Genomic DNA, 17176 nt, shown 5'->3' on the forward strand with positions numbered 1-17176 from the left:
TTAACAGCTTTTAATTGTGTACTAAAGAGCTAGAGGGAAAAAAAAGATGATAAACATGGCAAAACATGGCAAACTTATATAAGTAAAATTTCAAATAAATTCTAATGCCTAAGCATAAAAATACTAATAAATTATTATCCTAATTGTAAAATTTCAAAACACAATTAAAATAGTTTATTTAGCATTAGTAGTAACAATCTCCAATTTTAATTTGATTCTATTTACATCATTTTTCACATTAATTTAAATAAGATTTTTAAAATAAACATAAGAAAAAAAAATTCAAAAGATCAAATTAGATCACTCTGAATAAGTATAATAGAAAAAAATGATAAAGATATATATATTTATGAATAAAAACTGTAAGAGTTTTAAAAATAATTTCAAAATAGTAAAAGTGTAACTTACAAATAATCATTGTCATAGGTTTCAAATAAATCAGTAGCATTCACTTGAACAATTACAGTGCCCTGCAAATAATACAATATTTACATATGCTTGTATTTTGTTTATCACAAATCTGTTGAAAGATTTTATTGAACTGATAAAGGTAATTTGCGGGCTTCTATAATATATTGATAAATTTACAATGGAAAGAAAATCATACAGTTTAAAAAGTAAACATGCTAAAAAAATTTACTTTTGGATTAGTTCTCTGCTGTAATATTCTTTCTTCTTTTTCTCTAAGAAGTTGTTGAAACTCTTCTCGAATTTCTTGTGGGGTTTTTGTTCGTTCAACAATCTATAAATGAAACACCATTACATTAAACAGTATAAAACTATACTTCACAACATTAAAATAAAATAACAAATGAAATAAACCAGTGGTTCTTAACCAAGGTTGCGTGGGAGAATTTTAAGGGGGAGTGAGTTAAAAAAATAAAGTAAAACTAACTGTATAACTTACTGAACTAAATTTTATGGCCACAAAGTAGCTAAACTTATCTTTGACATATGTACGAGATATTTGCCGAAATCATAAAAACACCATAATTGTCAGTTGTCTATTAACACTGCTAGAGTTTCTATTCAGAATAGTTTCTTGCTGAGTTGTTTCCCTTTTATTGATAATTTTTCCCCTTCTTCATAAAAATTCTCCAGCATGTTCTTCTTCTCTTCCTGACACATACTTCCTACTAAGACCACCAGTTAGGTTGTTCTGAACATGAAGCTATAAGACAAACTAAGGTAGACAACGTTAAAGAGCACAAAAAATATTATTAAAAGCAGACAGCTGTTTCGGATGCTCAAAGGGCAACCTTCATCAGTGCAACAGAAAACAATAAGAGAACAGAGTAAATATATATAGAAAGATGACGTCACAAGAGGGTTTAGAGCAACGGCCAATAGGAGGGAAGGCTGAACGGAAGACGACGAATAGGAAGCAAGGAACAAAGAGGGGGGTTAGTTAGGTTTTATCATAGATTTCCAAACAGGGGAAATATAAGGAACACTTGATAGGTCATTGACCAACAGTTTGGAATTTTTGAAAATATGATAAGACTCGTAAAAATCTAAATCGAATATTGAAGAACAATTTTGAATGACTTTAGAAGAGGAAAAATTAAAATTATGATTAGAGTCCCAACAATGTTGGGCAATAGATGAGCGTTTAAATTCTTGTTTTTTGAAATAAGCTTCATGTTCCTTGACATGGCACTTTAAGGCACGCTTAGTTTGGCCAATATATGAAAGGCGAGGGCCGGGATAGCCTGGTCGGTAGGGCGCTGGGCCCATATCCAAGAGGTCATGGGTTCGATCCTCGCCGACCGAAGACTCCCCGTGTAGTAAATGGTGACTGATGCACGTTAAATCTGTCGAGTCTCAAAGTCCTCCATGTTCCCACAACAAATCAATACCTCTGGGGGTACTGATCCAGGAGTTTCCTTGTCTTCTGGATTGGTTCAAAATTACAAGGCTACGGAGTTGAACGGAAGTAGTCGTAAACCCATGAAATTGGATCGGCTGTTCAACGACGGTTATAAAAAAAAATATATATATATATATATATGAAAGGCCGCATTGGCAATTAATTTGGTATATACCCCAGCTACTTTGACTGTCAATGGGCTGCTTGAGATTAGAAAATTTTATCTTATTAATGGGGCTGAAAATAATATTAAAATCAAACTTCTTTAGGATATTAGCAACTTGCCGACTTATTTTAGGAAAATAGGGTAAAATGACTAAATTGTTAGTAAATTCTTTGGAAGGTTTATCGGCATGTGATTGTTTAGTTAAGTTTTTATGAATATTATCAATAATGTTAGGAGAATAACCTCTGTCATGAGCAATGGCTTTGATGTAATTTAATTCTGCATCAAGAAGATCATTGTTAGAACAAAACATTTTGTTCTAACATGTATTCTATTATTTTTCAGTCCCATTAATAAGATAAAATTTTCTAATCTCAAGCAGCCCATTGACAGTCAAAGTAGCTGGGGTATATACCAAATTAATTGCCAATGCGGCCTTTCATATATTGGCCAAACTAAGCGTGCCTTAAAGTGCCGTGTCAAGGAACATGAAGCTTATGTCAAAAAAAAGAATTTAAACGCTCATCTATTGCCCAACATTGTTGGGACTCTAATCATAATTTTAATTTTTCCTCTTCTAAAGTCATTCAAAATTGTTCTTCAATATTCGATTTAGATTTTTACGAGTCTTATCATATTTTCAAAAATTCCAAACTGTTGGTCAATGACCTATCAAGTGTTCCTTATATTTCCCCTGTTTGGAAATCTATGATAAAACCTAACTAACCCCCCCCCCCCTCTTTGCTCCTTGCTTCCTATTCCTCGTCTTCCGTTCAGCCTTCCCTCCTATTGGCCGTTGCTCTAAACCCTCTTGTGACGTCATCTTTCTATATATATTTACTCTGTTCTCTTATTGTTTTCTGTTGCACTGATGAAGGTTGCCCTTTGAGCATCCGAAACAGCTGTCTGCTTTTAATAATATTTTTTGTGCTCTTTAACGTTGTCTACCTTAGTTTGTATTTTAGCACAAAGGTCACCCACTTGTGTATTTATGAAGCTATAAGGTCAGAAAAACATTCTGAAAACTTTTGATGCAGTTAATGATTTGGCAGAAAAGATAGCTCTTAAGGCAACTTCAGAGTTCCGAGATATCTTTTCATTATTTCCAAGATTAAACAGTCACTTAAATGATAAAAAAATGATTAGATGAATGCCTAGCAAGACCACCTGACAGGCTGTTCCGAACATGAAGTTACAAGGTAAGAAAAAGATTCTGAAAAACTTTTGATGCAGTAAATGGTTTCACAGAAAAGATAGCTAGCTCTATGGCAACTTCAGAGTTCCGACCAATCTTTTCATCATTTTACAAACAAAGGCTAAATTCGAAAGAAAAAAAATGGATACTGAACATTTCTGGTTTCATTATTTTCCTGTCTACGCACAAGTTGCTTTGAGGTTACTAGTGCAGTTTTAATCCATACATCTCTATGAGTCTGGATTTTCAGCATTAGCTCACCTAAAATCAAAATATCGAGCAAAGCTAAACATTGAGAGTGACCATTGGTTTGGTTTGTCTAAGTTGCAACCCAATATTAAAAGACTTGTCAAGGACAAACAGTGTCAGCCCTCTCATTAATGTTGTGAAAGTGATTGATATTGACCTCACCTATATTCTTAATTACCACAAACATATTTAGTTCTTTTTACTTAATTCTTTTACTTGAATTTGATTTTTATTTAATTCCTTAATTCTAATAATTTTTTCTAATAATAATAATTTGTTCCAAGTAAAATATGAGTAGTGATATTAAATTCTGTGTATAAAATTATCCTTTCTATATTTTTAATCAATAACCATCTACACTTTCAGATTCAATTGTACAACTTGTAATGACCACATATTGCAGTGGTAGGGGGTGCATGACCTCATATCAGTACTCAAAGACAGGCACAGAGCCTAAAAGGTTGCGAACCACAGCTATAAACCATAAAAAAATAATAATAACAAATTCAAAACAATTTTAATTTAATGATGATAAATTAAACAATAATTGATTTACCAACAAAAAACTCTAAAACTTCGTAACCATTTTATTTCTGCAAGAAATATGATAGTGTTGAACAATAGAAAATAAAACCAATCAGAATATAATTTTCTTTTATTTGAGCCACCAAAACATTTTATGCTAGGAAATGTTATGCCTCATTTATACTTTATATGGGTCTATGAATCAAACATTTAAAAATAATAAATAAATATTTCTAAAATTAAAAAACACAAAAAATCATTAAGTCTAAGAATTTTTTTCAAAAATATTTCACATTGTTCTCTCTCAATATGATACATTTGCCATCGAATAAAGATGCATTAACAAATGTTATGGACCAATTAATCATTTTATTATAATATAAATTAATATAAGTAAGTATAAATTAATTGTATACCTATAAGATATTAATCATAGTAAATTGATCAAGTTATTCATGAATGTCGGACTCTATTACCAGTGTGCAAGTCGACCTCCTAACTATCATAGAGTTTAGGGGGTTTGAAAAGTAAACTTGTACACTGGGATAAACAATATATGGTACAATAATTAATAATGTTTATGAATTAGTAACACAAAAATAGATAAGATAAGACTTTTAAGACTATAACTTTCAAGACTTTAACTTTCAACTACCAGCAAAAATAACTATCTAAAATCAATACTTTCTTAGACATAAGAAGCAATGGATCCTTAGAACTCAGAACTTAATCTCTGAGTCCTTTTTTTTTTACTAAAAGCAGGACTCTATTTAAAATAATACAAATCTCTATTTTAAAGACATAAATAAATATTTTATGAATAGGGAAAAAACATGTGATTATTATTAGATTTTGCAATAAGAATTAAAACTAAAATTTCTGTATTAATTTAATTCAAAATTATTTTCCTTTTCTCCTTTTGCTATAAATACAGAAGAAAAAGAATTTTTTTATGAAGTTCAATTTTGCCTACATAAATCAGGCACCCTAATTTTTTTCTATTTCCTGTAATGGTGAATGAATACTTCTGGCGACAAATACTAACTTTTTCTTTGCCCACCCCCACGATTTTTAACATATTTGAATCTAATTCCTGCTTTATACTTAACAAGCTATTTTGAATTCATCTTTTATAAAGAAAAGCAGAGCCAATTTCACTTTCAGTAAAATTTAAATTAACATTGATTTAGACCAATAAGCAGCGATATGTATCTACAGGTATAGGTCACATGTATAGGTTAGGTACATACATATGAGGAACATAATTTACCTGCCATCCTTCGGTTTCCAAACCTTTAACACCCAGTGTGTCATAGATAGCCCTTTGGTGAGGATCATTTAATACTAAAATAAATAATGAAAATTACCTAATTAATAACTAATATAACAAATCAATTATAAAATGTAGAATTTTAAGAACTTACCTTCAAATGCTACCTTAATTTTATTAAATAAAATTTCTGCATTTTTCTTCTTTACAGGATCAAGATGTTTGTCTGGATGATATAATCTGCTAAAACGTCTGTAAGCATTAGTTATCTCTTCTGTTGATGCCTGAAATTTATTTAGACAGCTCAAACACTTTAAATATGCTTTTATAATTTAACATATATCCAAAAAAAAAAAAAAAAGCTTCTATTCAAAAAAAGATGCTCTACAATTCAAAAATAAAATACACTTGGATATATTCCATGATTTTGAAAAAGAGAATATTGCATATTGAATCCTGATTATACAGATGGCAATGACAGTATGTGCAATAAATCAAAGTGGTAATGAACTTTACCCAATATGTACCGTTTCTCTTAGTTTTTCACAGGCAAATGCTCAATTAACACCAAAGTTTGGTGATGATTTTGGAGCCAGATCTTAAACAGAAATCTTTTTAACACAATCTCACAAAAATATTCAGTTTTTTTTTTCTTCTTCTTTTTAATAATAGGAAGCAAAATGATACTCCAGGTCTAAGAATTACTAAGTAACATTTCAGCATGCTAAATTTTCAATTTCTGTGATGTACATTGAACTACAAAAAAGCACTCCATTCTTACCTCATGTATTTCATGCTCTGGCGATATTTCGATATCAGTACCTGTTGCATTTGCACCAATTGTTATCTCCAAATGAATCTGTTCAGTCCAACTTGAAATAAATTAAAGACCTGGATGCTCATGCGCTTTAATTTTAAGTGCCTTAGACTTTCTAAGGAGGATCTTACATAAGATCCCCTTTTTGTTGCGGATCTTCTTTCGGTCAGGGGCATCCTAGAGTTTATCTGACATATGTTAGATTAAGAGGATAAGTAAGAACAACTTAAGTTAACCTCTTTCTATGTTCTTTTTCTCTCTGTTTCTTTCTTTTACTAGTTTCCTATGTGCTTATGCCCATAATTTATCAAAACTGCATCATTATTCTGTCCCAGAGACCAATATAAGAAACTTCCAACAGTTTTTTTTTTTTTTAAGTTTTCCTTTAGTTCGTTAAGTTAAAAGTTCTGACATTAATGTCAGAACTTTTAAGAATAAAATTAAGCGAGGGTGACAAAAGCAAAAAAAATTATGAAATAATGATGCATGCACCACCAACATCAAATTAACCAAACCGCCAGCACCAGTGAATTTTATGTTTTATTTTAATTCAATTTTGAATAGAACAAGACTAGCGCTTGTTTTGAAGAGGTTGTTTGGATTTACTTGATGCGGCTTAATAGAATATGTTTTCTTAATTGTCATTTTCAATTGCTCTAAATCACATTTTTAATTAATTCATTGATAATTCTGCAAGTTTAGATCAAACTGTTCGCCCGATTCTCTGAAAATAACAACTTATAAAATTAATATAAAATTAAATACTTAAATGTTTCTCTTATTTTTTCATCAATAACTTTCAATAATTTATATGGGGATATTCCTATATCGTGATCTGTCCCGCCAACTACAATTGCGAAGGTGCCAAACAGATTTTATGCTTGCAATTTAAAAGAAAAAACAAGTAGATGTTTGCTTGGGGATGGCTATGAGTCATACCTTTGGAGTTGGTTCCTTTTCCTTGATGTTTTTTTTTTTTTTTTTGGTTTCACTCAGACTGCAACACGGAAGTTGCCAAGACTTAGCGATTATTTTGACACAGATCACAATACGAAAATCTCTCTCCTTTATTAAACTTTTATTAGAATTATATAATAAGCCAAATACTCAGAAAACAGGGAATTATATAAGGAGGAATTTCAATACTTTTAACTAAAATATACATAGCACAAAATCAATTATAACTTTATAATTGAATCAGAATTAAAGGTTTATAAAAATGGACATTACTTAACACGAAAAACGCGCTTGAATTTTGAAACATTTACCTACAAATATAAAATCACAGGCATGTTATATAAATGACATATTATATAAGTAGCAAGATTCTAACCAGTTTCCAAAAACAATTTGATAAAATGAGTGACATTGATTCGAACATAACTAGGTAAATTTATAAATCATGACTAACATAATTTTAATAGTTTAACTAACAAGAAACAAACCAAAAATCATTAAGTGCTACAATTACCGGGTTTTATCTGGTAACAAAAAAGTACTATGAAAATTATTCCAAACAAAATTAATGTGTGATATATTGAACATCAAAAATTCAGTTGAATATTTAAATATGTTGTTGTCAAAATAGATCATTATAAATGTTGAAGGTGTTTATATAATTATTGCATCATTAAAATATTCTTCACACACAGGCGAGCTAAACATAAAAGCTTCCGACTTACATTTTTACTTAAATTCAAAAGGGCATAGTAATCATCTTCAAGTGATAAATCATTTGCTAATTCCATATCATCAGAGGTTGAGGAGTGCGACATAATTATATGTTTATTTTTATTTACATTCAATTTGAGTATGAACCTTAAAACGTACCTAGCTTCTCATTTCTTGCTAACTTATCGCCTCTTTAAATGGGAGTCACCAAAAAATTATAAAAGGGAAGAAGATAAGGTGTTAGTTTTGTCATTTGACTTTAACTTTATAAAAAAAAGGTTTTTATCCGTATGAAAATAAGCAGCTGGAAACTTTTTAAACAAACAATCAAGCTTCTACTGGAATGAGCGCGAATGCTTGTTGTTTATGCGAAACTTTTAGATACTTAGAATTCTTTTACGTTATTTTAAATCTCATCATTAAATGTGTCATTGATAGAAATAAATAGTTTTTAATACAAATTATAGTTTTCAGTTTCCTGAACTTTTACTAGAAATTTAATTTTCTAAAACCGCTGTTAAACTGACGTTGACAAATATTTGGGTCCTTGGATTGTCACTGTGGATATTTTTATTTGTGGTATTATTTATTTTGTCTTTATTCAATGACATATCTTAATTAGCAGTTGATGTAAACAGTTATATTTTTTATGTTTATTTTCTTTTACTTTTTGCTACAGAATCGGCAAAGTCTAAAGAAATTGTTTGTTAAAAATGTGACTGAATTTTTAGTAAATAAATATTTCACATTTTCATTAGTTTTATGCTGTAACAATATGTATGCAATATTTGTAGAGAACAATTTCCTATCTAAAATTGTGCTAAATCTATTTTTACTATTATTTGAAACTGTTACAGAAAATTTTTACTGTAATTATATAGTAAAAATAGTCTTACTATGGGAAATTCTTACTATTACTTAGAATACTTAATAGATAGGTACATAAATGTGTCATTATCTATGGGTAGAATTTGAAAATTTTCATTACTTGTTGGAAGTAACCCATCTATTTGCTTTTTTAAAATGAATAATTTCTATAATCAGAAATCATGTAAAATTATTGTTAGTATCAGTGTTTATTATAGACCTTAAAATAGGCAATGATGGTACTACTGGGAAAGGGTACTATATTTTTTTAAAAAGAGCATTTATATTCCACAAAAAAGTTGTATATTTCTTAAGAAATCCATAATATTCGAAATTCTTAATTTTTTTATTCAAAAAATCTAATTTTCAAGGAAATCTTAAAATGAGTTTTATGGAGCATGATTATTTTATTTTGGAAAAGTTGTGTGTTGTATTAATATGGTATATTAAAATATCAGGGTTTCATGAACAAGGTAAAAATAGCAAAGAAAAATTATAAAAACTATAAAAGAAAAAAAAAAAGATAAATAATTGTAATAAATGTTGAAAAAACTTTTGGATAGCAACGTGAAGTAATTTGTGAATCAAATGAATAAAAGTGATATCTTTAATATTAAATTTACTTGCCATCATGGCATTATATTAAAAATATGAGTATTGAAAATGCCTAGTGAAAAAAAGCCAAAAAATAGCCGATAAATGTCAAAAAAGTGATCTATGAAAGATATAAATTTGTGTTACAATCATAAATCCACATCATCGAGCTGGTCAAAAGGTGATACTTTGAATTTGGAATATGTCTGCAATAATGTTTAATGCCCGATGTTAAAACCATGTGAAAATGGCAGAAAAAACTGTTGGAATGCCATGTGGATTCACGAAAAAAAAAAAGAAGAATAGCAGCCAAGTAGATTTTTTTTTAGATGTAGATATTTATAAAGGGGTGCATAATCATGTTCAAACAACATGTAGAGTGAAAATTCTTTATCCAAAAAGGAAACAGTGTGACCAGCCCCACAAATACTGTCTAAGCAAGATATTTTTTTACCATTTTAATTCATTAAAAATAAATACATGACGAGTCTCATGCCATTGAGTTAAGGGATCCAAAGATGCCACTCTGGAAGTTCTCTTTTCCCTTTATGTTTGCAGTGGTAGCAAATTAACATTAAAGGTATAGTTTGTCTACTGTAAGAACTCCCTCTGCCACAAAATCTGAGGCTGTCTGCTGCTACGGAAACAAGAATAGCGCATATCAGGGAGGGTAGCTTCTCTTCACTCTAGGACTAACACGGTCTTCCGAAGAAAAAGATTACCTTTCCCTTCGATGACCCGAGACAAAACCTGTCCTAAACAGAGACCCAATACCCCTACTTGTAATAGTTATATTCCATTACCATAGCTGCTGCCACGGGTCCAGACGAATGGCTAAAGGAGTTCTTACTTTAGACAAACTATAAGGTCATTTTGTAACCACTAAAAAATATCATAATAACTATCAAGTCTTATTTTGTATATATATAGCGGTAGTAAAAAGTATTATAAATTGTAATAAATAAAAAAACTATAAAGCATTGTTACTTCCACTTTATAAACATTTAATAAAAATCTGTTTAAACCGGAAGAGTTGGCATACATAAGGGTCTATCTAAAATTCTAACATACCTAATAGTAATAACATAATTGTCTATTGTTAATAATTTTATTCAAAATTGTTTTTACATAAGGGTCTATGTAAAACTATAACATACCCATTAATAATAACATAATTGTCTATTGTTAATAGTTTTATTTGAAATTGTTTTTACATAAGGGTCTATGTAGAATTATAACATGTTAATAATAACATAATTGTTGATTGTTAATAGTTTTATTGAGAATTGTTTTTATAAAACTTTTTTTTTCTTTTATAGACTTGGTATTATTTTTTTACTACCATGGATGACATATCTCGAAAAAATGAAACAGCTTGTAAGTCACATTTATAAATTTTCTAGATACAGTTGTAGAGCTATATATCCAGGTGTCTGTCCAGGCCAAATTTACATTCGTTTAGCGATACCTTCACAAATTCAACTTTCATAAAATACTTTCTCTTAGAAAAAATTTTTGTATCCCGTAGGAAACAATAAATCCATATTTTTGTGTTGATTTTTTAATATAATTTTTAATTTTCACAAATTATGTTTAAATTTTCACAAAATAGGTACCTTTCAGAAAAACCTAGACGGACCCCTGATCCCGGTCTATAATTCAGCTTTTTAAACTATCATAACTTTGCATATATCATGAGGTCGCTGTAATAAACACCAGTAAAAAAGTTGGACATTTGTTGATCGTTAAATATCAATGCATGAAAACAATGAGATTAATTCTGTATTAACTTTCCCCTTTCAAAAGCTATTTTTACAATTAATTTTGCATTCTCTCTCATCATATTTTATTTAAATATAAAGATATTTTTCAGAAATTATACTTTAAAATTACGTTCAGAAAAAAAAAGAATAGGAAAGTTGATGTAATTTATTCAAGAATATTTCAAACATAAACATGCCTTTTTAAACACACCATAAGGCAGCAAATTTAGCAATTCCAGATGTCATTTGATCTCCAATTCTTTTTCACTAATTGCAAGAAAATCAGACTCCACCGAGTCAGCCCATCTCATCCGCTTTCTTGCTCCAGTGGGTGTAAAATGCAATATCTTCTTCAATAGAATAAATATGACGTTGTTATGGAGAAATCTTCAGGGGAAGGCATTGGGCTGTCTGGCCAACTATAACAGTGAGAATGTCATTTGTCTTGAATTTATTAATGTTGCATTTGCTCTCAAATAAAGTTACATATCTTAATTGAGGGCTAATCTAACATATCAAGAGAAAACAATGTGAAATATTTTTAATTGGAGTAAATTTTCTAGACTTAATAATTTTTCTTAATATTTTTTTTTTTTAACTTTAGAAATTCTCATATTTGGTTTTTTAAGCAACCTGCTTATACACCTGACATACTGGAAATTTTTTATCTTATAATCAAAAATAGGGGTTGACTTATAAACCAGGTTACACTGTCAATTTTTATTTTTTAATGTGATTTTGAAGGGGGCCATTCATGTATGCAATATTGTTCACACTCAGCAATTGCCACTGTCTTTACTTTTGTAATTGAGATCGATTAAAATAAATTATTTTTCTAAGGTAGTTAGTGACTTTTAAACTTGAAGCATGCTTCTTCTGTATTTATTTTTATTATTCTAGTTAGTTAAGAGTAATGTGTAATGTCTGATAACATGAATACATTTCTTCTTAATTTGGCATATTTAATTTTTTCTTATTGATTCTGAAATGATATTTTAATTGCTATTATTATGATGACTATAATAATAGTTACAATGAGAATAATAAAAAAAATACCTTATCAAAACTCAGGGGTGATCTTTGAAAATGTAGAAATAAAGGATTTTAAAGCAAAAGAACAAAGAAATGTTATTGTTTCTGAATTGACTAGAGAATTCATACATCAAGACTTTATAAAAGAATCCAAACTTTTCTTTTCAAAAATATAGCTTGAAAAGTTAAAATTCATAAACTTTAAAAATCACTGGCTTAATGGAAAAATTAATAAAATTAATTTTAAATAATCATCGTTAGGGCTATTTATGAAAGTAAGGTTTGTATCTTTGCAGTTAGAAAGCTAATTCTGTTTGGAAGCATTTTTATCACATATACAATTGATCGACAATAGAACCTAGATTATCAAAATTACAACGGATGTTAAAAAGACTGCGGTAATGGTTACATTATTATTACTGGCGGTATTATGAAATTACTCTTGTGATGACAAATCAAAATCACCTTCTCATCATTAGGATGATTAGGATCATCCTAAGGCAATTATTAGTAGGTCCCCGAGCCAGCTGTCGATTTAAGGGGTTAATTGTTTTGGTTTTTAACTACATATTACATCATAATTGTAACATTAAACATTCTCTTTACTGTAATTTTTTTTAAAAATTTTATTTTAACTTTTTTGAGAAAAAAAAATCTAATAGAGACATGTGAACAGACAGAATATAAATGTAAATAGCATATTGAATGCAGATTATAATAATTATGTTTACATAATGTCATTCTGTTCTATATTATGTATGTAAGTGGTTTGTTTCCATTTAACTTTATATGTTTTTAAAATAAAGCATGTTTATGCATTTCAGCTGCAGAATCGAATATTGCTGCAGAAAGGCTAGCTGAGTATGAAAGTGTAAAAAACTTTGATCCCAATTTTCCAGATACTTTTGAAGGTTTTGGATATAAGTTCAATGACTGTATGTTTCATTGTATTTTCTATCATATCATTTTGTTTTAAGATAGTTTACATAGTTTGTTTTAAAGTAGTTTACAATTAAATTTTATTTATTTATTTTTTTGTCATTTACTGAAGTACTCGACCATACTTGCATTTCACGTTAATTTTAACTGAAATCCAGTATTTTTTGTATTTTTAGAGGCTAATAAATTATGTTGTATTTAGAGTTCGGATTTCCATGTATGCACTAATATAAAACTAATTAGTTAAAAAATTACAACTTGGTGCTGTTGCACCAAACACCGAAATGAGCAGTGCTATCTATCCATCCAAGAGTATGATCATATTATTTTATTTCCAGTTTCAAAATTTGTTCTTATTATTTGCTTCTTTTTTTTTAATATTATTATTTTTTTTTCAGTTCAGAAATTGTTTAAAATGTTTTTTAAAAATTTAATAAAAAGAGAAATCAGAAATCTTGTAAAAAGCAGTTAAATACCAAAGGAGAGTTGCCCAAAGCAGCAGAAATTCCATAAGAAAATTGAAACTTATAGAAATTTTAAAGATGAGCGTTATAAAAATGACAACCAAAGCTAACGTCGTCAAGGGGTACCAGAAGTCATAAAAACACAAAGCCTTTTCTATCGGAGAGTGAGACAAATGTCTGAAAAATTGCTCTCTCTCTGTACCCCAAAGATTTTGCAAAATGTCCAGGAAAAGAGAATATAAAACAAAATACAAAAGTAAAATACATAAACTAATTACTAAAGGAAAACAATGATCAGAAAACCTACTTAAAAATATTCCTATTTCAAACTAAAGCTCGCAACTTTCTGAAAATCCTTAGCCAAACTGAAATTTACAAACAAACTATGCCTACATTTAATGCACAGAAAAAAGAAAGCTTTTGCCATCTGTTAGTAGAAAAGCTTAACTGGGGCAACTCAGCTAAGTCTCGATCTAGCCAGATCAGAAAAGATCTGGCTAGATCGAGACAGAAAAGAAAATAAAACTAATAATTTTTAATCATTTCTTTGATTATACCTTCAATATTGTAAAAATTAAAAGAAAAACCATTACTTTCCAGATTTTTTAAAAAATTGCAAATTTTATTAATTCTAGTCAGTTGATAAAAAACTAAATTTTTGAATATATTACCGCACAAATTCGTATCAAAATTACTGAAAAATCTGAAATTAAAATTCTTTCTTTTATCATAAACACCAATTTTAATTTGATTATTAGCAATATTAATTTTAAAATTTAAATATTCAACATTTAAACAATTATCATTAGTCCCTTTTCAAAACCAAATCTTCGGGATAAATATTAAAAATGATATCATAATTTTCACAATTTGATGAAATTAAATTATCAATGTATCTAAAAGCTTTAAGATCATTAAACTCAAGATACTTTGCTTCAAAAAAGGCAAAAAAATATTAGCAAAAGTCCCAAAAAAAGAATTACCTTGTAATATCTCTATTTTTTGTTTATAAAAATCAATGCCATTAAAAAGAAATTTTTCAAAAAGATTACATTTACAAATATCAATCCAATAACTTTTTATCTATATTTTGATTAATTAAGCATTTATTATAAATGCAACTACAAATTTCAAGTATTTGAGCATGAGGTATACTAGTATAAAGATTTTCAAAGTCAAATGTATTAATATCAAAAACCTCATTCTTTTCAATAAAGTTCAAAACATTAATAGCAATATTTTTCTCGCTTTTAATTCTAACCAAAATAATTTTAAGAATATTAAAGAACTTTTTACTAATATTAAAATTATAACTATTAGTACCACAAGCTATAAACCTAAATTTGACTAGATTTTTATGATATTTAACGATTGGAAATAAATAAGAATAGGTAATTCTATTCAATTTAAATTTTAATTTTTTACTAAAAGTAGTAATCCTTTTGCCAATAACTTTTTTGTCATCCTTTAATTTTAGATAGGTATTATTGGTATTATATTCCTAAAAAATCAATTTTTAAAAAAATATTTAAATATAATACAAAAGTTGTTAGAAGCTTTATCAACAACTGTAATAATTAACTTTCTTTTAATTTTTTAATTTTCTCAAACATATCATAATCAATAACGGTACCACTAGGATAAAAACAAAATTTAGAATTGTTTAAATTATTTTTTACACTTTCTACAATCCTTGTTTTCCATTCTGTTAAACCTTCAACAGGCCAATGATATTTTCTAGAAACCTTAGCAATAAAACAATCAAGATCTCTTTTAACTGTTGAAATAAAATCATCTTTTTTCATTTTTAACTTTGTTCTAAATTTAGATCCTCTGCTCAAAATTATAATCAAATCTTGATCTCCAACATTATCTAAACTCCCAGTAATAATATGACCATAATCTTTATCTATAAATGTAGAAAATTCTTCAGTATTACAATAACAATCTGACAGTGAAATATAATTTAAATTGCGACTTAAAAAATTATAATTACAAACTTTTTTCTAAGAGTAGAGGAATATTTATAAGCATATTTTTCCCTTTAAAAAACTTTTAAGTTGTTTTAAAGGGAAAAATATCTGTAAAACAATGGAAAATCTATGAAATCCTAGAAGTCTCAAATTTTTTTATCATGAAAATTAATTGTACAAGAAACCTTTTTGAAAAGCTAATCAGTTTTATCAACTCCAAGTTTTGATTTAACGAAATCTATTATAATAAATTTAATAAGTTCAGTATCAAATCTTAGTCTATTTCTAAATTTATAAAAGAAATTTTTTAAATCTTAAATCTGAAAATAAACTTCCTAATAATAAAAATATTATTCAGGTTAAAACAAGGACTACAAATTTTTGAAAATTCATCCAAATTTATAAATTTACTTTATTCCCCACCACTTCCTCTTTTATACCTATGCTTTGAATTAAGAGATTTAGGAAAATTAAAAACTTTAAATTTATCATAAATCTAAAAATCGTCAATTTTAACAGTACCTTCCCTATTTAATTTACTATCTAAACCATAGGAAAAAAGAATTTTAAGACTGCTAATACAGTCAAACCCCACTATAGTGAACATGGTTTATAGTGAACTACCCTGGATATAGTGAACGAAATGTTCGGTCCCGTGCCTTGCTATACATGGATAATGTTATTTTTTGTGGATATAGTGAACCAAAAAAGTGAAGAAGTTGGATATAATGGACTTTTTTCTGTCTTCAACTGATTTTTTTTGTGATAATTTTGAAATTTCTACTTTAAAAAAAAATACAGATACCGATTTTCAAAACCATCTATAGAGGGGAATGTAGCGATAAGCATTTTTTCTTGTTTCCTTCTTTTATGTCACTTTCCCATCCCTAAACAAACAAAGCAGATGTTTCCAACCCAGGCAGACACCCCTGTAAGGTGTCAGTCAGATCAATCTGCATTTTCTGTCAGAGGGAATGAGCAATTAGCAATGAGCATTATTGGTCAAAGGGTTGGACACTAATATGTGTTGATAAGGCTCCTTTTTGATCTCAGTTCAGTTAAAAAATTCCGCAAACAAGTGTCTCAAATTTAACTATGGCGACCAGTAAACATAAAACGTTCTCCATTAATGACATAATCAGAAAAATTGAAATTGGATGCAATCAAGCTGATATTTGCAGGGAATATAAACTGTCCAAATCTGCTGTTTGTAACATATGGAAAAATAGGCAATTAATAATTTCTGCTCATGAAAAAAATTTAGATGGCAGGAAAAAGTTGAGAAAAGCAGATCACAAGGATGTTGAAGAAGCATTACTGTATCACCAATCGAAGTATCTGGACAAATGTCAATGAATTTGCTAAGCGATTTTATGAAACTACTTTTATGTGCTCGAATAGTAGGTTAGAGTTAGACAGGTTTAAAAAGCGGAATAACAGAAATTCAAGAAAAATTATCTGAGAGTCGGGAAGTTATTCTATATTTGATGTTGAGGATTGCTCATCAGCTAAAGATTACTAATTTTTATTGTACGCAAGACAAAGAGTAATGAAAAATAACACATTTTTTGCTACCACATAATATTTTTCAGTCATTTATTTGAATAATGTGTAATAAAAGGGAGGAGTTTGGGAACCATTAGTTAAATTGCCTGCGTAACGGATATAGTGAACCAAAATTTCGGTCCCTTGAAGGTTCACTATAGCGGGGTTTGACTGTATAAATGTTTTCTAAATCAAGCAGGTCTTCTATTTTTTCTTTAAAATCTAATTTGAAATGA

General features: G+C 28.6%; 2 protein-coding genes across 2 annotated transcripts in view; one reads left to right on the plus strand and one right to left on the minus strand.

The window, feature by feature from the left end:
- Positions 1 to 7989, minus strand: part of LOC107436281 (dnaJ homolog subfamily C member 11) — a 35555-nt gene extending 27566 nt beyond the window's left edge. The window contains exons 1-5 of the mRNA XM_043043503.3: positions 7775 to 7989; positions 5430 to 5559; positions 5276 to 5349; positions 641 to 742; positions 409 to 470 (exon numbers count right to left, since the gene is read on the minus strand). Coding sequence (XP_042899437.1) covers positions 409 to 470; positions 641 to 742; positions 5276 to 5349; positions 5430 to 5559; positions 7775 to 7867 — 461 coding nt within the window. The 5' untranslated portion in view covers positions 7868 to 7989. The remainder of the gene's footprint in view (positions 1 to 408; positions 471 to 640; positions 743 to 5275; positions 5350 to 5429; positions 5560 to 7774) is intronic.
- Positions 7990 to 8080: 91 nt separating this feature from the next.
- LOC107450256 (cotranscriptional regulator ARB2A homolog) overlaps positions 8081 to 17176 on the plus strand; it is a 57123-nt gene continuing 48027 nt past the window's right edge. The window contains exons 1-3 of the mRNA XM_043043504.3: positions 8081 to 8342; positions 10544 to 10601; positions 12844 to 12954. Coding sequence (XP_042899438.1) covers positions 10568 to 10601; positions 12844 to 12954 — 145 coding nt within the window. The 5' untranslated portion in view covers positions 8081 to 8342; positions 10544 to 10567. The remainder of the gene's footprint in view (positions 8343 to 10543; positions 10602 to 12843; positions 12955 to 17176) is intronic.

Source organism: Parasteatoda tepidariorum, chromosome 7, assembly GCF_982258835.1.
Source record: "Parasteatoda tepidariorum strain Cologne lab strain chromosome 7, Ptep-v5.0, whole genome shotgun sequence".
NCBI classification, from domain to species: Eukaryota; Metazoa; Arthropoda; class Arachnida; order Araneae; family Theridiidae; genus Parasteatoda; species Parasteatoda tepidariorum.